The sequence below is a fragment of the Ovis aries genome, chromosome 7, assembly GCF_016772045.2.
Source record: "Ovis aries strain OAR_USU_Benz2616 breed Rambouillet chromosome 7, ARS-UI_Ramb_v3.0, whole genome shotgun sequence".
In the NCBI taxonomy this organism is placed as follows: domain Eukaryota; kingdom Metazoa; phylum Chordata; class Mammalia; order Artiodactyla; family Bovidae; genus Ovis; species Ovis aries.
Genome location: NC_056060.1, coordinates 85,932,384 through 85,958,399, shown reverse-complemented (window position 1 = coordinate 85,958,399; position 26,016 = coordinate 85,932,384). Strand labels below are relative to the sequence as shown.

Genomic DNA, 26,016 nt, shown 5'->3' with positions numbered 1-26,016 from the left:
GTATGAACAGAGTGAGTGAGCAGGTCCACGCTGAGATGCTCCATTATAAAGTCTGGATGCAGGGACTTCCCTGGCGGTTCAGTGGTTAGGAATCCACGCTTCCACTGCAGGGAGCATGGGTTTGATCCCTAGTCAGGGAACTAAGATCCCATAAGCTATGTGGTGCGGCCAAATTGTTTTTAGGGAAAACCCTCCTGGTCCAGCGGTTAGGTCGTGGCACCTTCACTGCAGTGGTCCAGGTTCAATCCCTGGTCGGGGAATTGAGATCCCACAAGCTGGATGGTATAGCAAAAAAACATTTTTTAAAGGCTTTTAAAAGGTGAATTTTGTTGTATATATTTTGCCACAATTAAATAATGTAATATATCTAGAACCATTGAATTGTACACTTTATCTGGGTGAATTATATCTCAATATAGTAATCATATATAATTACTACCTGCTTCAAAGAACTGACTCATTTGAAAAGACCATGATACTGGGAAAGAATGAAGGCAGGAGGAGAAGGAGATGACAGAGGATGAGATGGTTGGATGGCATCACCGACTCAATGGACATGAGTTTGAGTAAACTACAGGAGTTGGTGATGGACAGGGAGGCCTGTCCATGGGGTCACAAAGAGTCGGACATGACTGAGTGACTGAACTGAACTGATAGTAATTATATCTCAAAATAGTAATATGCCCAGTACACAGTAGGCACTTAATAGGAATCTCTTTCCTTTCATCTGCCTAGGAAAGTGGTAGTGTCTGCCTTGAACTACCTCATGGGAAGAGAGAGAAACACATCCCCTTAGTTATAACTGCTGTGGGTCAGATGTGTTAAACAAAACCTCTCAAGAAACCAAGATTCAGAGACGAAGAATACTGTGCCCAAGGGCACACAGTACCAACACAGGTACCCCCCCTTAATGTGCTCAGCTGAGGCCACACAGTCCCCAACCCCCAGGAGCCTCATCCTTGGGTTGGTCTCCCTACACTTGCAATGCCCAACCCCACTTCCCAGCTCAGGGCGCAGGAAAGAGCAAAGAAGCTGCTGGGCTGCTCTGGGAAGAAACTGCTTGGAGGTGGTGGGGGGATGGGGGGGTCCCCCAAGCCCCTGCCTCATCTGCTGACCTCTCCAACCCACTGCAGGCATGTCAGAGCAGCCAGGGCTGACGGCTGCTGCGCCCTAGATCAGATGTCCACTTGCTGACTTGATAAGATCAGGCTTCTGACTTTTTTCTTAATGGAAGTAAATAACTCCTGCACCCCCCCACCCTTCAACTCCCCGCTTTCTTCTCCAATGCCCTCCCTAAGCTGGCCGAGATCCCAGCCTTTCGGAAGTAAAAATAGCGGAGTATGCAGGGGCGGCAGCAGCTGAGGGGTGGGGGTGGGGGGCAGTTTAAGTTTCTTTCTTTTATCCCAGGAACTAAAAATAACCAGGTAAAGCTGGGGAAAGCATGGCCCTGCACCTGGACCACAGCCTGTCCCTGTGACAGGCACTGAGGGTCACATTTCTCTTCCCACAGGAAACGCTCAGGCAAGGTTCTGAGCCTGGCTCTTTTTCTGTCCTGACACCGCAAAGTTGTCATAGTCAAGACCGGTCTCTTCCCCCTAGAAATCCCCACCCTGACCCGGCTTCCACCCCCACACACCCAATTGAATGTCCTTGGTTTATTAATGATGTGTACAACGCTGGGCAGTTTGCAAAGCTCTTTCCACATCTCATTTGATCTTTGTCACAAAATTGAGGGAGAGAGAATATATGATTATTACCATGCCCAAGTGAGAACTGAGGCTCAGAAAGGTCAGGTAACTCTCTCAGGGACACACAGCCAGGAAAGGTCAGAGGGAGGATCTGAACCTTGATCTCCAAGTTGTATCATCTTTGCTCTGAACTTGAGACCACCCATCCCGTATGACCATCAGAATGTCCTGAGAGCCTTTGAAAGACACAGACCTTAAGGGGTTACCCCCTTCAAGGTTCTGAGTCAACTGGTTCTAAGTTAATAGGGGAGATATACAGGAAAGGGTAATTTTGCAATCATTCCTCTAGTGACTCAGATTATCTACCAGGCCCGGGAAGCATTGCACTAAACCTGTTTTATATGGTACTTTTGTCTAAGCAGTGTTCCTTCCAGGAGACTTAGGTGTTGACTCTCTGCCTATAAATTCAACCAAACTATAGCTGACCCCTCTCCAGAAAGAGAAGCAATCCCCTCTAAAGGTGATAGGAGGACCCTGGGCTTCGGAGGGCCCAGGGACTGTGGGTCACGTGGACGTGCTGATGCCCACCTAGCAGCCTCGCATAATGCCCTAAACACTCATCCATAGCCCCTGCACAATCTGGGCTCCCTTCAGCCACCTGTCCTGCAGGGGTTTCTGGGTGACAGGTGATCTCACCTTGCTGTCTCAGGCAGGACAGCTATCTTGGGCTGCCTTTCACCCTGATGCCATATCATAATATGAAGTGTGCCTCGCACTTGGCCCCCTACAAGCCCAGAGAATGAAACCTTTGTCACGTGAGTGAATGTTCCGCGATTCTTTGTCTCGTCACAAAAAAGGTTTGGAGTGATGGACGTTAAAGCCCCCTCGGCATGTCACAGCTCTCAGGTCTTGGATAGACCGAGTTATAGCTCTCAGGTCTCGAATGGACCACGTTATAGCTCTTAGACAAATCAGTGTTACAGCTCTACTTTATTTAGAAGATAGCAGGAAAATCCATTTTCAAGGCGTGAGGCCACGTCGATCTAAAGACACGAGCAGAAGAGCGCCCCAGCACGCGGGGGAAAGAGAGAGAGCTAGCTTGGGCTCCTCTTTTTATATGTTATCTCTCCTTGGGCCTGTCCTAGGTAAATTGGGAGTGTTGTTTGTTTCACCTGAGGCCCTCACTCAGGTCCTCGGACCTCCTTTTGTTTCATTTTCTTGTTTCATTTTCGCGGGCTTTTCCCTTCCTTGTCTTGTAGCCACCGCCATTTTGGACTCCTTTCCCCTGTCCTACCTGCCTAACACCTTGCAGGTGGATAAACTCACACGCGGCCTAGCTCTCCAGGGCTTGTGCCAGCCGCTCCAGAGAGGGTAAGATGGCACTGGGGGGTGAGGTCCTAGCTTTCTGCCTTTTAAAGAAGTGTCCACTCTCTTGCTGCTCTCTCCTCCGGACCCTTCCCACCCAGAGCACTATGTCCCCAAGGACATTTCGGCAGGGCTGAGTTATCCCTGCATTTCCAGCTACCAAGAAGTCTCTTAAACTGAACACCTAACCAGGAAAAGCTGTTTCAGCCCAGTCTCTCTTTCCATTCCCTTCCTCTTCTTCCCATCTGAGGACAGGCTCTAGGCTACTGGCCAAGGCATCTACAATGAGTTGGACTGGGCTTCTTAGAAGGAATTCCTGGGACTTCCCTGGTGACCTAGTGGTTAAGACTCTGCCATGCAATGCAGGGGACAAGGGTTTGAAGCCCGCTCACTGCAACTACTGAGCTTGCGCCCTCTGAAGCCTGTGTGCCACAACTACTGAAGCCCAGGCGCTCTGGACCCCACACAGCACAACTAGAGAGTCCAAGAACCACAGTGAAAGACCCCACACGATGCAGTGACTATCTCACTTATCATAACTAAGACCCAGCACAGCTAAATACATTTCTTTAAAAAAGAATGAACTCCTGTATAACCAAGGAGACTAGATTCCCCCCAACTTGATTGTTTACTAGCTGTGTGGCCTTGGGCAAATCACTTGAACTCAGCTGCACTAGATCAGTCATGGCAAAAAGCTGTCAGCTACGCCACCACCCTCCATTTCCTAGTCTGTGGCAGACATTGCTAATCAATCACGGCACTCTTGCCTACTGATCCTGGGTTCTGCCTAAGAAGCCTTTCAATCATGCATTCTAGGCAGTTGCCCCACACCCTCGAGTCGACAGTTCACCTAAAAGCAGTTTGCCATCCTGAAGTCAGCTCACTGTACTCAAAGGTCAAGTCCAGCAAAATCCAAGACCAACATGGGGAAGGCAGATTAGGAATGCATTTTTACAGTAGCAGGTTAAGAAAACACGTTGTTTAAAAAAAAAAAAAATGACACAGAAATGCAAACTGTAAAGGAAAAGACTGATACATTCAATTTATTACAATTACTAACTTCTGTCCATCAAAGAACTCCATAAAGAGAAGAAAGCTGCAAACGAGATCTTTATAATACCAGCAACTGCAAAAATGTCTAATAAAATAGCCAGAATATATGGGGAAAATTGGGGACAGGCTCAGATAAGCACCTCACAGAGCACAGCCCTGCTCTGGGAAAGATTGAGGGCAGGAGGAAAAGGGGATGACAAAGGATGAGATGGTTGGATGGCATCACTGACTCAATGGACATGAGTTTGAGCAAGCTCTGGGAGATGGTCAAGGACAGGGAAGCCTGGTATGCTGCAGTTCATGGGGTCACAAAGAGTTGGACACAACTGAGCGACTGAACGACGAGAACAGCATATTGTCTGTGGCCGTGTTCACATGACAACAGCAGAGTTAAACAGACAGAGACCTTTCAGCCCACAAAGCCAAATGTATCCGGCTGACTCCTATAACACAGAAATGAAAATAAATGAATTACAGAAGCACGCAACAAGAAGCATTCATCTCAGAAATACTGACTAAAATGACCAAGATAGAGAAGAATATGTATAGTATAATTTCATTTAAAACTAAAAAACATGATATGATTCAAGATACAAACCTATGATAAAACTACAAAGAAAGGCAAGGAAAAATAATGTGAAACCAGGATAATAGTTGCCCCTGAAAGTAATGAATGGGGGCTCAGACACTGAGGGAACCTCAAAAGTAAGGGTAAAATTTCTTTTTCTTAGATAGTATGGACAGGACCAGTATTTTTCCTACTTTACACGTGTTTTTGGCAAATAACAAGTGCCTATCCTTTAAGATATGTTCTTTTCTTTTTCCATGCTGACAGTTTTAGCTGGACACATGGCAGTCCCAGCTAAAGACTACAGTTCCCAGACATCCTTGCGTAGATGTGTGGCCATGTGACTAGATTCCACCAATGGGCTGTAAATGGAAGAACTTGTACCACTCCGGCTCCAGCCATTGGAATGATTTGATGTAGGGTTTACTTCCTTTTGGTTGTCTGGGAGATGGGGATAACTGGGTCCACTTGCTAAGGATGCTAAAGCTGCCTAAACAGTTCTGGATCACCTTTGACTCTTTGGACTCTTGACTCTTTCTCTATTTAATGAGAAAGAATTAAAATTCCATCTTGCTTAAGTCTGAGTTTTTTGTTTTGAGGGAAGCAGTCTCTTTGTACAGAAATTTAGACTTACTTTAACTAATATAATATACTGTAAATATTTTTCTGGATCTACTAGATGCTTACTTTTTAAGGGACTGTTCTGCTTGTTTTTGTTTGTTTTTATTTTTAAAATGGATGCATATAGTAAGTGCTGTCAACTCTTCAGGAAAGTTGCATTGAGAAGGCAGCAGGGTAAGATAGCAGTAGCTGAACAGAGATAAAGTTTGGATCAAAGTACAGTTGTGACAGTGAAAGTCGCTCAGTTGTGTCCAACTCTTTGCAACCCAGGCCAGAATACTGGAGTGGGTAGTCTTTCCCTTCTCCAGGGGGTCTTCCCAACCCAGGGATTGAACCCAGGTCTCCTATACTGTAGGCGGATTCTTTACCAGCTGAGCCACTAGGGAAGCCCAAGAATACTGGAGTGGGTAACCTATCCCTTCTCCCGCAGATCTTCCTGACCCAGGAATCAAACAGGGGTCTCCTGCATTGAAGGCAGATTCTTTACCAGCGGAGCTACCAGGGAAGTCCTAAGTACAGTTGTGGGTTTTCTAATTAAATTTTGTTTCTGTGCTGATGAAAATGATCCATCAGTGAGGAAGGTTTGATGGGGCTGGAAGCAGACATGATATTATGTGAAGTCCCTGATAGAGAGGAATGCAAGTTAGAGCAGAGGTGGGGAGATGATGGACTTTTGATAGGAAAAGAAATACTTAGTGGGAAGGTTTGTGGACTCAACAGCAGGAAGTTTAGAAATTCCCTATTTAACTGTTTCTATTTTCTCAAGCAAACATGAAGCAAAGTCATCAGCCAAGGAGCAGGGAGGGAGGCTATGGGAGATTCAAAACTGCCCTCTGGAACACAGAAGAAATCAATGATTTAGCACAATGTGGAGTCTCTCAAATCAATGACCGACATCTTACTTTGTGGTACAACTCTAGGGGCTTTCCCCAGTGAATGGAGAGCAAGATGAATCAGGCGCTATTATCATTTCCGTTTTACAGAGGAGGAGAGGGAGGCTTAAGAAGTAAATCACCCAAGGAGCTGATAAATGTGCTACCAGGGTTTTACAGGATCTATATGACCACTGAACCTGTTATCCAATGTCCAATGAGCCAAGGCCCTGAATGAACAGCAAGATCTCAGCACAGACAAGACCATCTTCTGTGACTTCATTCAATCAACACAATTCCTCAACCAGAGTCATCAAGTCATCGAGGCTGAGTGGCCCCAGGGGTGAGACCACACGGGAAGATATTGGGCGCCATCAGCTAGCTGTGTGTGCCTGTGCATATGTGCTTGTAGGGTGGAAAGTGGTTCAGGGCGATACAAACATCCCTCAGAGTTCCTGGGCTCTAGTTCAAAACTGTTCTCTGAAGTGTTCAAGAGTTGTTTTGTTTCAGAACACTAATGTATTTTAGAAAAGAAAGAGAATTTTTAAAGGCAAGTCATCTCTCATCCTCTTTCTTCATTCATAGGGCCAGAGAAATGGTATTTCTGGCATGGGCTAGAGGCAGGAAACTCTATAAATACAAAGCCATTAAATCCCATGCAGCGGGCACCTGATCGGGGCCGCCTTTTAATTTCCTGACATGAGCTGGCCACTAACCCAATTACCCAGAATCCCTGGAGGAGCCCTCTGCCTTCCCAACAAGCACAAAGAGAGTGAGAGCGTATTGCATGGACGGCAGCCCAGCTTTCACGGAAATCAAATATCTTTTAGAAAACACTTGGGGAAAGGCAGGCCAGGGGCTGAGGGGAGGAGGAAAGGGAGCGGGCCTGGGAGGCTGGGGGCCTGAGGGAGGTAAAGTGAGGTGAGGAGAAGAAGTTTGCAGGGACAATCTTTGCAGGGTGATTTGCTGAAATTCCAGATGTGTGGGGGTGGGGGTGGGGTGGGGTGCTGTGAAATGTAGCAAATGGCTTTCCAGGTTCTCCTGGCTTAGGCGCCATGAGGCCACACCCTCACCCATCAGGGGAGACTGTCTCCACAGTCGTCCCAAGGCAGCCCCTCTCATCCTCACTTTAGACCCCAGATGGGGTCTGCCCAAGGCAGATGCTGCCTCCAAGACTCCCACCAGCAAATCCAGGAAGATAATCAGGGCAGCTGGACACCAGTACGCCCCACCTAATACAGTGGTCAGATTTTCAAAAAGTTGAGTGCAAATGAGACCATCTTTGAATCAAATACTGTTTGAATGTACCAGGGAAGTGGACCACTTAAAGCAACCCCACAGCGGATCTTACTAAGGAATTGTCCCATCTGGGCCTCACCTTGGCCTGGCGATGGAGAACAGGTTTCAGCATCAACACCCTGCTCCACAGGTGAAGAAACAGGTGTGTGAGAAACAACAGACACGGCAAGGACATCTCAGAGTCAGGAGAGGACGTGGGCACCAACTCCCAGCCCAGAGCAGATTTTGTATTCGGTTTCTTATAAAGAGAATCATCACCCTTTTCCCTGAAGACACAGATGTTCAAACACTGGGTTAAAGTGAGACAGACCCTTGGACATCACCTAGGTTCCGCAGCTGAAGCTTCCAGAGCCAACAGCAGCCTTGAGGCAGAGGCTGAACCAAAGAAAGCCCCACTTCTGACTTCCCTGGCAGGTGCTAGGCCCCCCCTCCCCCCAAATCACATGGCAACCTCTCAGTTCATTTTACTTAAGAAAGAAAGACCGTAAAAGGCAACCAGAGCTGCTATAGATACAAGAGGGAAACAGGTGGGGAGGAGGGGGAAGGTGGCCTTCCATTCTCCACTTCCCCAGGCCCCTCCCCCAGAAGACCCAGGAACCCAGAGCCTGGCTCCCCGAAACCCGAGGCCCGCCATGGAGCCTTGAAGATGGCAGGCCACCTTGGGGAAGGCTGGAGTCTGCATTTCAGGGTCAGGTCAGAGTCTGAAAGGAATCAGAGGGAGGCAAGAAGTCTGTGCTGACTCTGGGGACCTGGGCTTCCTGCTCATGGTGGGGGCCAAGGTGGAGGGGGGTGGCACCCCCCAAACAAAAGCAGGAGCCAGGGCAGCTGCCAAGAGCTACTGCCTGGCAGAGACCCAGGCTCGGCAATAAGGTACATTCCTCCTAAGGGACTGGTCCCTGTGGAGCTCCTGATCCCAACATCTTGCCAAGGCTCCATACCGTGGGATAAGCTCAATGAGCTAAACGGAAGCCTCGGAGCCTTTGTGTCACATTCCCTCGCCAACTATGGGGGCAGAGCAGGGCCGGGGAGGGGAGCGTTCTAGGGTCTACGCCTCCTCCTGGGGCCCAAGCTCCTGAGAGACCTTGGGCCGGACCCCGGGAAGGTCACCTAACACATGCGCCCAGCTCCCGCCAACAGCTTCAGACACCCACTCTGCATGTGATCTCAGGTTCATGCTCCCCCCACCCCCCAGCATCCCATGCCAGCATCCTGGGGCACACAACATCCATCTCACTCATTTAAATGGCTGGGCTGCTGCCACCGATGGATTGCGCCCTTGGCATCTGCTTCCTGGCCTGCGTGGATCTCCCTCATCATTCCCCTTTTCTGGAGGCCACTAGGAAGTACCCCAACTCTCTTCCCATCACTGGGTAGTCCCTAAAAAAAAAACTCTGTTCAAGGGTTGCCAAGTGGAATGGAGATTGAGAGGCTATCCCCACTTTTTCCTTCTCTCTCTGTCCCTGGGACTGGCAGCCTCCTCAAGCCCTGACCTGTGCCGTGGGGAGGAGACACAGCAGAGCACAGAGAAGCTCCAGGCCCTAGGCTCTGGGATGCACACCCCTCAAACCAGCGTGAGTCCTCCCACTGAATTTGAAGGTTTGTCCTCCTTCAAATTCAGGAGTATATTGACAGCAATCAGCTTCCTTCAGCTCCCATTTCTTCGGATGCTGTGAAATATGCTGAGAAAGGCTATACACCCCACCCAGGAAAGGCTGCTGGACATTTGGTCCCCAGCTTGAGTCAGGATCCTCATACCAGCTTCCCAGAACATCCTTACAAACTTAAGAGCAAGGAGTCTCTCCAAGGCTGAGAAATCCTCTGGTTGGTTCCTAGCAGGATGCAGGAGAGAAGTCAGGAGACCAGTGCTAAGGCATGCCTCTGTGGACATTTGTTCACAGTTTCCTCATCTGTGAACCCCAAGATGCTCTGGAGGAGCAGAAAGAACCTGGTGCAGAAATCAGGGGACCTGGTTCAGCCACTAGCTTGAGTCCCCCCTGTGGAGGGGTAAACCAAAATTGGGTAGAATCAAATAAACAGACAAGTCTTTCAGCAGGTCCAGTGAAGCCTGTTTCTAATCAAGGAAGAGGACTGACTTTTTGGTCGATTCCTCCACTCTCACTTCCCAGAGCAGCTGGCCTGTGAGTAAGAGTTGAGTGGCCAAGACACGCAGTTTAAAAGCTGATGAGACATGTCAACACTGGGGTGGTGGAAGAACTGGGCTGAGCCGAGGTGAAGAAGCCCAGATTGGAAGACAGAGGGAGGGAGTCCCAATTTCCACATCACAACAGTGTCCAAGTCATCCTACTAACAAAGCACCTCAAATTTGGGCCCTCTGGCCCAGGGAGCGTGGAGAAGAGGCTGGGAAAAGAGCCTTGGGCTCCTCAAGGCTGGGCTGTAGAAGCCTCTCCCAGAGAGGGCCTGCATTCCTGTCCTGTCCCTTCCTCTTTTCTCCTAGCCCCTCAGGATCAGATCATCTGATCATCAGCACACACCTTTTTTCCTGCCTCCTCCCATTTCTGGAAGGATCCCAGGGCCCCAAATCATAAAACGCTAATCTGTAAGAGTTGTATCTGGTTCCCCTTCAAAGAGAGGGAAGGAGAGAAACACACACACACACACACACACCATTTCCAAGTGCGCTACTCAGTGAGGGTCATCAGCCTGAGTAGGTGGATGGGGAAGGTGGAGGAGAGACCAAGAGCTGTGCTGTCCTAATAACGAGAAGCACGGTCACTTTAAATTTTCTACTCACCACCCTAAAGAAGGTTAAAAAGAAGCTGGTGATGTCAATGTCATAATATGCTTTGTGTAATTCAGTATACCCAGATTATCATCATCTCAACATGTAACCTTTTAAAAATTATTACTGCCGTATTTTACAGGCCTTTTCACCATCCTAGTAAGTCTTTGAAGTCTGGGGTGTGTTTTACTTAAAAGGTGTAGCTCGTGCTGCCATGCTGGATGGCGTGGCGCTAGAGGAGAAATGGAGGCACAGGACAGAGGGGGAGGGCAGGGGACAGGGGAGGGGGAACTCACTCGCCAGGTGACGGCCACGTCTGGGGCACCTGCTGAAGCAGAGGCTAACCCTGGCAGGTGAAGAGTACGGGACTTGCCATCCTCGGTCTTAAAGTCTCTGCAGCCCCACACTCCATGGGCCACTGAGCATCTCAAGCCTGCCTTCCCCGGGAGGACAGGAAGGGTACTTGTTCCCGAGGAGAGCCTTTCCCAGAAGCACCAAGCCAGCTTTCTAAGGGCCGGATGGGGCTGTGATTCCCCAAAGGACCATTGGTGGAGAATTTTCAACCTCCTGCTTCCTAACCCCCACAACTCCTGATGGTGTGGAGAGCTCTGCAGAGGCTGGGGGGCTGCACACCTGCCTGCAGGGGGTGTGAGATGGCAACCCCGGGGACGGGGCCCTCACCTGGGCTGCAGGGAGAGACCTGTATCTGGGTGCTGCCTGGGGAGCACGTCCAGAACTTGCTGGCATCTCCCGGGGGATCTGAGCCTCCCCAGGGGAAGGCGAGTTCGCCCGGGACCCGGGCCTCGGTTCGGCCCCACGTGGCCAAAGGGGGGCTCTTACCTTCCTTCAACATCCCCACTTTGAGGCATTTCATGAAGCGACAGGCCTGGCAGGACTTGCGCCTCCGTTTCGTGATCTCACACTCGTTGGTGGCCGGGCAGCTGTACTCGATGTTGCCTGGAAGCAGACACAGAAGGGTTGCCGGGTGCGTCCGGGCCCCCCGCTCCAACCCGCCGGCCACAGGCTAGATGGGGATTCACTGATCAGCTCACCACTCCCCACACTGCCCCCAGGCCCCCACGGGGCAGTGGCTGTCAAAGGATGAAGAGCTCCGAGGTACTTTTCAGGGTGTTTCCAGCTCTCTTAAACACAGAGACCCCAGGGCCAGAGGTCAGGTCGGCCAGGCAGCCACAGCTTTGAAGAACGGTCACCCAGTTTCAAACAAGCTCAGCACAAGATGTGAGGTTTTTTTAATTAAAAAATATATATATATATATATTTTACACGCACGCAGTGCTCTATTTATTTATGGCTGCACTGGGTCTCCACTGCTGCGTGGGCTTTCTCTAGTTGAGGCCAGCAGGGGCTATTCCCTAGCTGTGGTGCAGGCTTCTCATGGCTGTGGGCGTGTGAGATGGCTTTCTCTTGCTGCAGAACACATACTCTAGGCACGGGGGCCTCAGTCGTTGTGGCTCGCGGACTTAGGTGCTCCACAGCACGTGGAATCCTCCCAGACCACGGCTTGAGTCCGTGTCCCCTGCACCACCAATGGACTGTCACCCACTGTGTCGCCAGGGAAGCCCTGGTCACCCACTGACCTGGGACCTCAAAACTCACTGAGCTGACATTTTATCCAAGGCAAAGAAATTTTATCCCCCTGCTGACCGGTCCTCTGCCCTCCAGCCTGGGCCCCAACTCATGGGAAAAGCCTCTTGGCAGCTCTGAGCCCACAGGGGCCAGGGGCCTACCTCCCATACCCCACGGCCAAGGCCCAGGCCACCCAGCTTGGCTGACCTTGAGAAAAATCACTTTTCTATCACCAAGTCACAGTTTCCTCATCTGCAAAACAGTGTAATAACTGCTAAATGAAGGATCAAGCAAGACCATGGATATAAAACTTCTTTAAAAATTGTAAAGCGCGATTCAACGGGAACTGGTGAATTTATAAGCACAGTTCCTCGATGCAGAGGGAATTTGTGATTAATTTTCCATGTCACCCCTTAAATGGGTGATACTGATGAGTTCCATGAACCTGGCCCCGTGCCACAGAGGCTGTGAGCCCCCAAAAAGACAAGAGGTGTGCTGCTCACCACGTCATCGCAATGGCCTGAAACCAGCTCCTGCCGCACAGAAGGCAGGCAAGACAAACCTGCGGAATGATCGACCAAACGCTCACAGCAATTTCATGAAGTCGGTGTTCACACCATCCCATTTACAGATGAGAAACCGGAGGTTTCCAGAGTGGTTCTGAGCCAAGTAACTGTATAAGTCTTGCTCAAAATGAGTGTCTGACTCTTTTGCGATCCCATGGACTGCAGCCCCTCAGGCTCCTCTGTCCATGGGATTCTCCAGGCAAGAATACTGGAGTGGGTTTTCATTCCCTTCTCCAGGGGATCTTCCTGACCTAGGGGTCAAACCCCGGTCTCCCGCATTGCAGGCAGACTCTTTACCATCTGAGCCGATAAACTGATCTTCAAATGCTCTGGGAAGGCCACTATTCCTCTTCAGGCCTCTTCCTGGGAGGGCTGACAGCACAATCAGGAGAGGCTGCAGCTGTCTTTCTTACTTTTTTTCTTAAATTATTCTTGTTGTTGTTCATCATGAATTTTTTGCATCATTTCTTATTTTTATTTTTTGGCCACTTCCCGCGGCATGTAGGATCTTAGTTCCCCAACCAGGGATCCAACTCATGCTCCCTGGGCTGGAAGCATGGAGTCTTAACCCCTGGGCCACCAGGGCAGTCTCTGGAGCTGCCCTTCTAACGTTGGGGTGCAGCCTCTGTCCTGAGCACCCTCACTGGTCCACGTTCATCTCACAAATGTGCACTGTGCAACCGTAACAAGCCTCGAGGCCAAAGGAAAGGCAGTGGGTTGAGGGGAGGGCAGGCGGGGGAAGGGAGCGGAACTGCCAGAGGAGCAGGGGAGGCAGACATGAGGAAGACACAGCACGGGACCGTGGACCGCAGTGGACCGCAGTGTTGTTTTGTGTTTTGCCTCCTCAGCACCTGTCCCCCTTCCCAGTCAGTGCAGTCTGCTTGAGTCTGTGGTTTTCAGAGAACAGACTCTGAACTGGTACAAACCATCTGTCCCCACGCCCATCCAGGTGCCCCCTCCTCATGGAGGAGGGATAAGTAATGCCCATCACGCCACCTGCCCGGATTTCCCTCTGGAACCCAGCTTGCCCAGCAAGGATGCTGCCTGGCACAGAGCAGCCTCTGAAAGGCCACACCGAGCCCAGGATAGGGCTCAAAAGGGCAACTCCCAGGCCTGCCTGTCCTTGGAATTCCCCACACATAACCCCTCCATTTTAGCAGTTATAATAGCCACCTTTATTGTGCACCTACTATGCGCTCCCTCCATTCTCATGATGACCCTCTGGGACCCACAGGTGCCCCATTTCACAGATCAAGAAACTGAGACCTGGGGAGCTGAAGTGAGTTACCCAAGGCCACACGGAGCCCCTCTGCCACCCCTGCCCCCTACAAGGAGCTTGAGGACCTCAGACAGGCCCCTGCACCAACCTAGCAACTAAGGTGGTCTAGAGATAGGGGAGGCTGTCCTCAGGTGTCCCGGTGCCTCAGTCTCCCCAGGTTGCATTTGGAAACCACTTACTATTGGATTTTCTGAGAACAAGCATGAACCATTTCCACCACCAAAAAATGCTTTGAGTAATGACACTGAATGAGTGAAACTCGCTCAGCCGTGTCCGACTCCTAGTGACCCCATGGACTGTAACCCACCAGGTTCCTCCATCCATGGGATTCTTCAGACAAGAATACTGGAGTGGGTTGCCATTTCCTTCTCCAGGGATTTTCTTGACCCAGGGATTGAACCCAGGTCTCCTGCATTGTAGGCAGATTCATTTATTGTCTGAGCCACCAGGGAAGCCCAGCCTCCCCAAGTAATGACATCATTGAGCCGCAATTACAAGGTGCCTAATATACAGAGTACTCACCACAGCTCAGTGAGGATTCTGATCCTCATTTTTTACCAGTAAGAAAACTGAGGCTCACAGATGTCTGGAGCACCTTACAGATCCCTCTCATTTTTTTTTTTTTTCTTAATTTTTTTTCTCCAATATACAGCATGCAGGATCCTAGTTTCCTAACCAGGGATTGAACCTGCGCCCCCTGAGTCTTAACCACTGGATCACCAGGGAAATTCCTCTCATTCTCATTCTTAAGTCCAGCCAGCACCATCTTTCTGCAGGGAGGGGGTCCAAAGGTCATCCTCTGTGGAGGATGGGAGGTAAAGAGGATAAAGATTTTGTGTGCCCCTCCCTTCTATGACCTGACCATAATCATCTCATAGGTAACTTGTGTAACTTCAGGGGAAATAACTTCAATATTCACATAAGCATGATAAAAGAGAAACAAGGAAGGGATAAATCAGGAGCTTGGGATGAACAGATACAAACTGTTATATATAAAACAGATAACAAGGACCTGCGTATAGCTCAAAGGACTATATTCAATGAAAAAGAATATATTTGTGTATAACAATCACTTTGCTGTATGGTAGAAATTAACACATTGTAAAAAAGAGAGAAAGAAAGGAGGAAACCCCATACATAAACCAATTCATCTGTCCTGGCTTAGAAGGCTCTGAGGAGTTTATCCCTGGCCTCCGTCCCACTCCCCCACCTCACCTCCAGCCTCACCTTCCCCATTGCTCTACCTAACTATCAGTTCGGGGACTTCCTAGGCCCCCAGGCCTTTGCGCCGTAGAACAAGCCCACCCTGCTCCCTCTGCCTCCTCGCCTCACCTGCCCGCACCTGCACCTCCAGGAACCCCTTGGGAAGGTGCTCCTTCTGTCCATCACCCGGATCACCGCTGTCTTCTCCTCCTCCCAGACCACTCCTCTCCATAGTCCCCGTGCCTGGCACACAGTAGGCACTCAATGCACACTGGGATCTGACACTGACGAGGGTTTGTTATGAAGCGGCTGCAGTTCTGCTCTTCATATGTTGAATCTTTCCCTTTCCCAAGGTGAACATCTTCCTCTCCTATAGGTGAGAAAGTTGAGGCTCCAGTTCTGCTCTGCTCCACTGGGCTGTGGGCTCACTGGGCCTGGGGCATGGGGACTCGGGCCCCCTTGAGATGTCACTTCCAGGCAGCTAAGTGTTTGTCTCAGCCCCTCGGCCAGCCCTGTCAATCCCTTGAAGGACAGATCTTGGGTTTCTCGGGGTTGTCACTCTAGCCCGGGGTCAATAAGTGCCTGTTGATTTGGTACCAGTGTTCTCCCTGGACAAGAGACTAAGCATTAACAACAAGAACCTAGAGATGTTCTTGACCCTGTGTATGTGTGTGTGTGTGAGAGAGAGAGAGAGAGAAATCTAATTTTATTTATTTATTTTTGTTCTCTTCAATTTGTTTTATGGCCCCAGCGGCTGGCTGCCAGCAAACCCAGGCTGGTGGCCTTGCCTTGTAATTTCTGTAAGTGCCTTCTCGATAAAGTGATGAGATTAATTCATCAGAATTCCTGTGGTCTCTGGAGGGCAGTCTAGAAAAGCACAGGAGCAGGGAGGGGGATACACACACACTCACACTCACACACACACACACTCACCATGGCTGAGGGGTGGCGGGGTTGGGGGTGGGCTCTCCAAGGACATGGCCAGCATCTAACATAAATTCAGCACTCTGACTTGGGAGTGTGCCCAGCATAGACGTATGCAGACTCCACCTCAGGCAAAATCACTCGACTTCTCTGAGCCCCAGTTTTCTCATCTGTCAAATGGGCACGGTATGTTCCCATCTCCTAAAGTCCTACGGATTCAGTGACAGAAAGCACATCCAGGGCGTGGTGAAATGCACGCACTGGGTAGCAAGCAATCAAAGTGAACATGCTCATCTTTACATCCATCAGGGCTGTCAGAGTACATGTGGACAGAGGACTCCAGAATGACTCCTTTCTAGGTGTCAGACCTGAGGCTAGCCACCAGCTCTGACATCTAGGAACATGTGGACGGGGTCTCCCATGCATAGACTTCAGAGGTGATGTTGTATGTGTGCCTGTGGAAGGGAGCCAGGAATGATCCGGATTTTCAGTGAGACCTCGAGGCGAAGGGGGACCCTCCACCATCAACTCTCTTTGTGCCCCAGGAGATGGAAAAGCCCAGGGGCAACCCCATCAGCTGTCCTTAAACAGTTGCAGAAAAGCGGGTAAGTCCTCTCCCGGGGCTCAGGGATGGGGGCTGCAGGGCTTAGATAAACAGTTCTTGAGGAATTTATGGGCTCTGAGTCTGCTGGCTAAAATCAGAGCCTGAATGGCCACTGTCTTTAGCTCTGGAGTGATGGGGGTGGGCTGGTCCCACTTGGTCCCACTCCCTTATTTATATGACTCCCGAGGGACAGAGATTATCCCTGCCATCTCGACATGGTCTTCAGCTCTCCACCCTTCCCTCCTCCTTACCCTCCAGCTGATGATCTGATTCATGCCGCTGGCTTCAGCTGATGTAATTGGCAAGGACAAGGCAGCATGAAGCTTCTACCTCTGCCTGCCTGCTGGATCCCTCCACCTGGAATTCCCCTGGATTACTCATACTTCCTCCAGCTGAACCCATCCTCACCCAGACTTGCTTATACTCTGTCCTTTGTCTCAGCAAAGCCATCACTAAGCCACCTGCCACCTGGATCAGAAACTGAGGGGGCATCATTGACGCATCCCCTCTGTTACTTCTAAAGTCTTTTTCATCCTAATTGCCTCATACTTCCTGCCTCCTTCCCCTTCTGCTGCAGGTCATTTCCACGACCGTCATCCCTTGCCTCACCTTTAATGCACTTGCCTCCTGTTTTTGATTGTGCCATTTGGCATATGGGCTCTTAGTTCCCTGACCAAGGACTGCACCTGTGCCCCCTGCAAGGGAACTGCAGAGTCTTAACCATTGGACTGCCAGGGAAGTCCCTTCACTTGCCTCCTCCTGTTTCCATTGTCCTTTCCAGTCTCTCTTTAGAGGAGGAAATGGCAACCCCACTACAGTATTCTTGCTGGAGAACTCCATAGACAGAGAAGCCTGGAGGACTACAGTCCATCGGGTCGCAAAGAGTCAGACACAACTGAGCAACTATCATCCACTCACTTCCAGTCTCTCTACCCCAACACTGACCCTGGAGAGATGGTATTAACTTTCCTGTGCAAAATGCCTCACCGGATCTCTGGCTCATCACACACACTGACACTTAAGTCTGCAGGCCTTCCCAAGGGCCCACTAAAGGGCAGTCGGGGAGTAAGAACTGTCACCAAAGAATGAAGGACGTTGAAACCAAAGAAGCCAGAGGGGATTCCAGATAAGAAATAAGCCCTTTGTACTGCAGGATCTCAAAAGCCTAGGTGTTGAAGACACAGCAGAAGATGGAGGGAGGTATGGGATTGAAAATGGGAATTTGTATTTAAGGAGCACCACTCCATGTGCCTGCACAAGAGAGGCCAACTTAATCTCTGGAGAGCGTAAGTAAGAGAATCGGGACTCAGGAATATGAGGCTCAGCTGAGGGCAGAGGGAAGCTGGAGCTGAAAAGAGGATGACTGAATACTGCATACCCAGCAGTGAGACCACTCAGCCTCACTCCCCAAGCCCACTTCCAGAATCCCAGCAGCCAGATGGACACTCCACCCACCACCCCCGTCACTCCCATCCTCCACCTCCTACTCCCCAACCTGAAGATGAGAAGAAAAACAGCATCAGAGGAAAGACAAGCAGATAAAAATAAGCCGAAGGAGAACTGCTTCTATACTTTTTATCCCTATTGGCCAAGGATCATCACTACATTTTGGGGAAGCCTTCACTATAAAAACTAACCAGAATAAGCAGGAGGAAAAGTATGTGGAAAGAAACCAGGACAAAGCAAAGAGGATTAAAACCTCTACAAGCAATCGTCAGTATGCTGTTGACTTGAGAAGGTAAAAATACTGTACTCAGGGATTCTCTGGAGAAGGAAATGGCAACCCACTCCAGTGTTCTTGCCTGGAGAATCCCGTGGACAGAGGAGCCTGGTGGGCTGCTGTCCATGGGGTCGCACAGAGTCGGACACAACTGAAGCAACTTAGCATGCATGCATGCATTCTTAGAGAAGGAAATGGCAACCCACTCCAGTGTTCTTGCCTGGAGAATCCCATGGACAGAGGAGCCTCGTGGGCTGCCGTCTATGGGGTCACACAGAGTTGGACACGACTGAAGTGACTTAGCAGAGGCAGGAGGGATTCCCTGGTGGCAGAGTGGTAAAGAATCCACCTGCCAATGCAAGGGACATGGGTTTGATCCCTCGTCCAGAAAGATCCCACATGCTGTGGAGCAACTAAGCCTGCAGGCCACAAATTTTGAGCCTGTGCTCTAGAGCCCAGGAGCAACTACTGAAGCCTGAGCACTCCAGAGCCTGTGCTTGTTGCCAAGCCACTGCCATGAGGAGCCCAAGGTCCACAACTAGAGCACAGCCTGTACTTGCCAAAACTAGATGAAAGCCCACACAGCAACAAAGACCCAGCACAGCCAAAACCAAATTGACTAATTTAAAAAGTACTGTACTCATGAAACAAGAACAGCATGCGATAAAAGGAAAACATAAAATGGAGGGCATAGAAATTAAAAATATAAAAAATTTTGGACAGTAGGCTAGAAAAGATGCAGGAATTGGAAGATTGATCCTGGAAGCTCAATATCCAACTCTTAGGAGGTTTTGAAAGAGCAGACAGTGGAGAGGAAGTTATTACCAAGGGAGAAAGGGAGGGAGAGAAGGAGGGGAGGGATGAAAATGTTTAAGACCTAAAGAACATGTGTTTCTAGATCAAAAGGCCTGTTGAGAGTCCAAGAATGAATGAAAAAAGACCTTGACAAAACTATAGAGGTGGAGAACAAATCAGTGACTGCAAGGTCAGGGAGGGGAGAAAACAGAAGGTGGTGCGTCTATAAATAAAAGGGTAGTGCCAGGAACCCTGCGCAATGGAACTCTTTTGTATCTTGACTGCATTGGTGGTCACAGGAATCTGCAGGGTTAAAACTGCATAGAACACACACGCACATACACACACTAGTGAGTATAACTAGGAAAATCTGAATGTGGTTGATGTTGATCAATGCCAATTTCCTGGTTGTGATATCTTGCTAGTAAATATATATAGTTATGTTATATAACCCATATATGTTATGTCATACAGCTACAAACGGTTACGTACGATACATACAGTTATGTAAGATGTTACCACTGGAAGAAACTGGATATACACAGGATCTCGCTGTATTATTTCTTACAACTGCATGAGAATCTACAAGCACCTCAAAACAAAAAATTATAATAACAATATTATTACAAAGACCTACACACACAATATAGATTATTTTTGTCATGAAAGACAAAAAAAAAAAAAAAGATCCTAAAACCTTTCAGTGAGAGAGTAAAAACAAGTCAAATACAAAGGATCAAGAGTAAGATTGGCCACCGTATCTCAAACCACGAGGGGGAAACTCTCTGTGCAGACACAAATGCACAAAACTCACGTGCATACTCCCCACTCTTTTTTTCTACTTAGCACTCATCACCCTTGTTTATTTAGGTTGGTTATTGTCAGCTCTGTTCGCTGCTATTTTCAAACACCAGAACCATACCTGGGAAAGAGTGAGGCTCAATATACCCTTTCTAAGTGAATGAATCAAACTTCTTGACAAGCACCAGAAGCTAGAAGACAAAGCAGCAATGGTGTCCAAATTCTGGGGAGAAACTAGTTTCAACTAGCATCTAATATATGGGTTGAATGATGCATTTCCACACATCCAAGATGTCAACAATTTTCCCTGTGCTGTGCCTTCTAGCATGAGCCCCCCGCACCCCAAAAGGGAAGGGCCGAAAAGAGGAAGAGGTACAATCTGGAGAAGAGAGGGTCCAACAGGGAAAAAAGTCAAGGGAACATCCGGGAGGAATTGGCAGTAAGCAAATAGATTTAACCGAAAAGTGTGATATAACCATATTCAGACAATGGGAAGATGGGGAAATGTATGTGTGTTGGGAGGGTTTGTATAATGGGAACTAACTCTTCATCTTCCATAACAGGAAGTCAAGAGAAAATGTGAAATTGCTAAGTCAGTAAGTAGAGCTGTAAAGTCAAACTAGTAATTAGGAAGATAAAGGGCTGGAAGAAAGATTTTCTTAAACGACTAACTTTAGATTACAGGGCAAGGGGAGAGAGGTAGGGTCAGGGACTGTTATTTTCCATTATGAGTTATGCTTTGAGTCTTTTTTAAACTATGTGTACGCATTATTTGGATAAAAGTTAAAAATTAATTTAACATTAATTGTAAAATTAATTAAAATTAATTGCAAAATTAATTATAAAAATAAAATATAACCTCCAGGGAAAAGCACATGAGGCACTTTATGGTCTGGCTACCTCTGACCAGTCCACTCTAACCTCGCTTCCACCTAGGCCCCAGTCTTTCGGCTCTAGGAGACCACATGGAACCTCTGAGCCGTTTCATACCTCCCTCCAGCTGAAACCCCTCCTGGTAAAGTCTTCCACATCTTTGGAGCCTCTGCACTCCCAGGGCCTTTTTTTGGTGAGACCCTCTTCTTTTCTGTCCAGGTTTATATGCCCCTTCCTGTTCGCCCCCAACAGGCCTCACCCATCACTCCCCTCCCCACCCCACTCCCAACTGAAAGCAACAGCTTAATGTTCCATCCTCAGGATTTTGCAAGCTGTCCTCCCTTCTGAACCGTGTGCTTACTGGGGATAGAGACGGGTAGGTCTTTTAATTCTGTATCTCAAGTACAGTGCTGGCCACCTGAAATACCTGTTAATCAAATTAATTTAAAGCAAGAGCCCCCATGCAGAGAAACCTAGAATTCAATGGTGACCTCCCAGTTGCCAAATGCAGTCCCCTCCCCTGGGCCTTCCCTTCCTGGTCCTTCCTGAAGCAGCAGACGCCCATCACACCTCTTAAAACCCACTCCTCTGTTAGATTTCATCTCCCTTCTCTGCAGGGACTCTCTCAGGGTCTCTGACCGCTTCTGTTTTTTATTGCATAGAATCTAAGATGCTTTCAACAGTAAGACTGAACCATTATTTTATATACCACCAAGAAAGAGAGAGGAAACATCTGCCAATCAAAGTTTGGCTGAGTTTCCTTGCCACTAGCATTTTCTTCTTTTTCCCCCCCCTTATTAAAAGAGCTCTCTGAGATTTAGGTTCAGATTTAATCATATAGCATTCTTGTGCATACATGAAAGGGAAAAGATAAGAAAAATAAATTAAAGATATTGCTAAAATTTCTCAGTGTGACTCTCCTGAATGAATCATTTTTGACCGAAGTCATTATTTCTGTGTTTTTCCACGGAATCATCATCTCTGCTAACAAAGGAGCTGATGATGCTGTGCTTTTCAAGTGTCCCTTGTTGCCTCGGGGCTTTCATTCCAGGTCACTAGCCCCTTTCTGCAAGTTTTTAAGGCGTTTGTGAAGGCAGTGACAACCCCATACAGTTATCGCGTAGCAGACAGTAATCGGCCCAATCCAGAGATGTTATATGGCGGGAGGGCTTCCCAAGTGGCTCAGTGGTAAAGAATCCACCTGCCAATGCAGGAGATGCGGGTGCAATCCCTGGGTCGGGAAGATCCCCTGGAGGAGGAAATGGCGACCCACCCCAGGATATTCTTGCTTGGGAAATCCTGTGGACAGAGGAGCCTGGTGGGCTATGTCCATGGAGGTCGCAAAAGTGTCAGACACAACTGAGTGCCTAGGCAGCAACAAGGCAGACTGTTAACCAGATCTCTTAACTGGACTATTGAAACCACCTCTTGACTGGTTTGCCTGACCTTAAACCCTCCCATTTCATTGCCAGAATTACCTTTCTAAAAGGAGATGTGATTAATTCCCTGCTCAGAAATCTTCAATGGCTTCTCATTGCCAAATATAAACAACAAAGAACAAATCCTATTTATTTAATACCAGGCACTAAGCTGTCATATACCAGACACTAAGGTACACACTGTACTTGCATGTCTCGTTTAATTTCTACAAGAATATGCTAGAAGTAGGAGGTATTTATTAGCCCCATTAATCCCATTTTATTGACAAGAAAATTAAGGCCCAAAGAAACTCAGTAACTTGTCCAAGTTGACACCACTAAGAAATTATAAAGTTGGGAGTCTAAACCAACTGAAGCAGCTCATGCCGAAGTATTCCTCTGTCCTATCCCTGGTGGCTCAGAGGTTAAAGCATCTGCCTGCAATGTGGGAGACCTGGGTTCGATCCCTGGGTCAGGAAGATTCCCTGGAGATGGAAATGGCAACCCACTCCAGTATTCTTGCCTGGAGAATCCCATGGACGGAGGAGCCTGGTGGGCTACAGTCTATGGGGTCGCAAAGAGTAGGAAACGACTGAGCGATTTCACTTTCACTTCCTTCACACAGCTTGTGAAGCCCTTTGACATCCGGTCCCATGCTCTGCTTCAGCCCCTTACCTACTCACAGTTGAGCAGAGGGCACTCAACTCCTGTGGGCCTGTTTTGCTGTTCTTTCTGCCGAGTACGTTCACTCCTCACTCCTGCTTAGCTGCCCCTTCCTCTGGGAAGTCCTCCCTGCTCTGCGTGGCTGACTTTCACCCTGTGTCTCACCTGACTTTCACCCTGGCTATGCCTTTGAAAAGAGGATCTGTGATTGTTCTTCCTCTCCCTCCCCCAGTGCCTTGCAGATAGTAACATTTTTGTGGGTTTAATTGATTCTTTTTGTGCACATGAGGAAATTGTCCAGAGCACCCCAGGCCCTGCTCAAGGTCAGCTGCTGGCTGGCGAGTGTCAGGGCTGGGACAGCACCCCACTCCCAGCTCCTACTTACTCCTGGCTTTTTCTCTGCATCCTTGTCATAGTCTCTTTCCCCTGGGATCGCAGGCCTCCTTCTCCAGGACAAAAAGCCTGGCTGCTGTCCAAGGCAGGATAATGCATCAATCACCCCCCACCCAGTCTCCCTGGGGAGTTTCCTTCCAGGCTTGCATCTCGGCCCCAGGTGAACAGAGGAAGCTTGGTTCCAGGGCCTCTTTCTTGTTCCTCCCCATCTGAAGGAGCTGCTCCAGGGGCCTTCTGGTGACCTGCAAATTTGGCCACATGCCCTGGGAACGCAGAGAGGGGGACAGGGTGGTCGTGCCCTCTGCACAGCTCTCGTGGCCGAGCAGCGTGTGTCAACGGCTTCCATTCCAGCTAGAGAGAAATTCAAGTGCGACTCTCACCAGGGCGCAAAACTGTGTCAGCCTCTCAGCCTCTTCTGCTTAGCCCTCACTCACTCACAACAGCCACAGTGGCCCTCCTCCTGGTCCTGAAACAAGCCTGCAGGTTCCTCTGCCTGGAATGCTGGCTCTAGGATTCAAGCCACCTTCTTAACGTGGCCTTACCTAATCCTCAGACTAAATTAGGCCCCCTCTCTCAGCCACGTTGGGCTTCCCCAGCAGCTCAGCTGGTAAGGAATCTGCCTGCAATGCAGGAGACCTGGGTTCGACCCCTGGGTTGGGAAGATCCCCTGGAGAAGGAAATAGCAACCCACTCCAGTATTCTGGCCTGGAGAATTCCACGGACTGTGTAGTCCATGGTGCTTGTCTGGGTCTGTCATTTTGCTTATTTATTTGTTACCACATTTACTGTCTTGCTCACCCTGACCTAGAATACAAGTCCACAGAGTAGGGCCCATGGCTTTGTTTTCAGCTCCTGGCACAAGGGTTGGGACTCCGTAAAGTTTCACGAAAGAACCAAACAACTGCTTCACAAGGCAGCAGGTCCCCTCAAACATTGCTCTTTAGAAAATAGCAAGTTGCTTTATATCTGGGTCTTTGTGAGGTGTCTCTCATATCAGAGGTGCTGTGTCAGTCACTTCATATTGAACAATAGTGATCTGAGGAGACCCATTGCCCCAAGAAGACCCCAATCGAGGCCTGTCACCCGATTGAATGAGTAACAAAGGCAGGAAGAAATTTAAAACAAATTTAGTTATTCCCAGGAATAAGAGTCACAATAGCAAACACTGAGAGTCAAAAGCAGTATAGTACCTGATATGTTGTGGAAACCATACTATAAATTGGCCCAACTACTTTTTTGCGTGCTAAGTCACTACAGTCATGTCCAACTCTGCGAGACCCCACGGACTGTAGCCGGCCAGGCTCCTCTGTCCGTGGGATTCTCCAGGCAAGAAAACTGGAGTAGGTTGCTGAGCCCTCCTCCAGGGGATCTTCCAACCCAGGGACTGAACCTGCATCGCTTACGTCTCCTGCACTGGCAGGTGGGTTCTTTTCCACTAGCACCACCTGGGAAGCCCTAACTATAGAAAATACATAAACGACGAAGACTTACTACCTAACACAGGGAACTATACTTAATATAATCACCTATAACGGGAAAGAATCTGAAAAAGAATATATGTGTTTAGCTGAATCATTTTGCTATACACTTGAAACTAACACAACATCGTAAATTATCCATGTTTCAATTTTTTAAAACTGACACAACTGAAGAAGAACCATCCTAATGATCAAGAAAATGTACTTAGGGCTCCAAATAGAAATTTGAGAGACGGCAGCATATCCAGGCTCACAAAATCTCCCATAACAGAGATGGAGTGTGTGGAACAGAGATGGAAGGCAATGTGCTCTGAAACACCACGCTAAGCAACTCGACTTGGAAAGTGGCTCTGGAGATGGCAAAGACACTTTCATCAGAGTCATGCGGAACTTTGGGTAAACTCTGCCTTTTGAAAAAGAAAAGGTTTTTCAAAAAAGAATACCTGGTCTTACAGCATGTGATGGAAAATATGCAAGCATAACAAACAAGCATGCTTATAAGTAAACATGTGACTTTTATCTAGATCCTAAAGGCTTACATACATAAATTAGCCTAGTGTCTTTGGTTTGCCCTCATTGGGAAAATGAGAGATCACTTTGGGGATCGCCTTCTACTCAGACACATTGAGAACTTCCTACGGGCCAGGTACCGTGGAAGGGCATGGGGCTCGGCGGAAAAATCGAGATGAATGTAATGCCATCCCTCAGGAGATGCTGAGGAAGCAGATGAGCAACGGCAGTGACGATACAGGGTAGGAAGTATTATCCGCGTGCAGAAGCTTCGCAGGAGCACACAGGAGGGGCAATCAGCAGAACAGAAAGCAGGGTCCTTCCTGAGAGGGTCAGGGTTTGGGGGTACTGCTTAGCATGGATCCCTAGGTGGTCCCTCAAAAGGGCCCCCTCACCACTGCAGTACTCATGACAAAGGTTTTCACTACTGTGGGTCAGTACCACAACCCAGAAACCTGTGTGGGCTAGCCACAGAAAGGGGCTCCATCTCTCACAGGCAGACTCACATTGTCCAAATTTAGGGACTTGATGGATAAGCCTGGGGATGCCAGCACACTCAAGGAAAAACTGATCTGTCCAGCCAGCATTCTGCCTAACCGTCAAGTTCACTCTGAGCAGAAGACCTATGAGGGACCTAACGCCAAAGTGCAGGGGGTTGTAAGTCTTTTTCCCCGAAAAAAGCCAGAAAAATGTAAACCCTTTAGGCTTTGTGGCCTGAAGGTCTGACTACTACACCACCAAAGCAGCAACACAGAGACTACATGTAAACAAATAGGTGTGGCCCTGTGCTAAGACAACTTGATTTGCAAAAGCAGGAAGCTGCCTGCAAACTGTACTTTGCCCACCTCTCCCATCCCCTTCCCCCATCCCCACAGAGGCAGCCCCCAGCACAGTGCTGAGTACTGTGAGCCCAGTAAGCAGTGAGTGCACAAGAAATATTTGCAGGCAGGGAATGGGATTCTGAGGGCTTTCTCCCTAAGTCTCTTGTGACTCCTT

At 48.8% G+C, this 26,016-nt stretch overlaps 1 protein-coding gene across 2 annotated transcripts in view; it reads right to left on the bottom strand.

Moving 5' to 3' along the window:
• Nucleotides 1-26,016, bottom strand: part of ESRRB (estrogen related receptor beta) — a 186,796-nt gene that overhangs the window by 26,882 nt on the left and 133,898 nt on the right. For both annotated transcript variants that reach the window (XM_042252781.1, XM_027972072.3), the window contains exon 3: nt 11,047-11,163. In XM_042252781.1, coding sequence (XP_042108715.1) covers nt 11,047-11,163 — 117 coding nt within the window. The remainder of the gene's footprint in view (nt 1-11,046; nt 11,164-26,016) is intronic.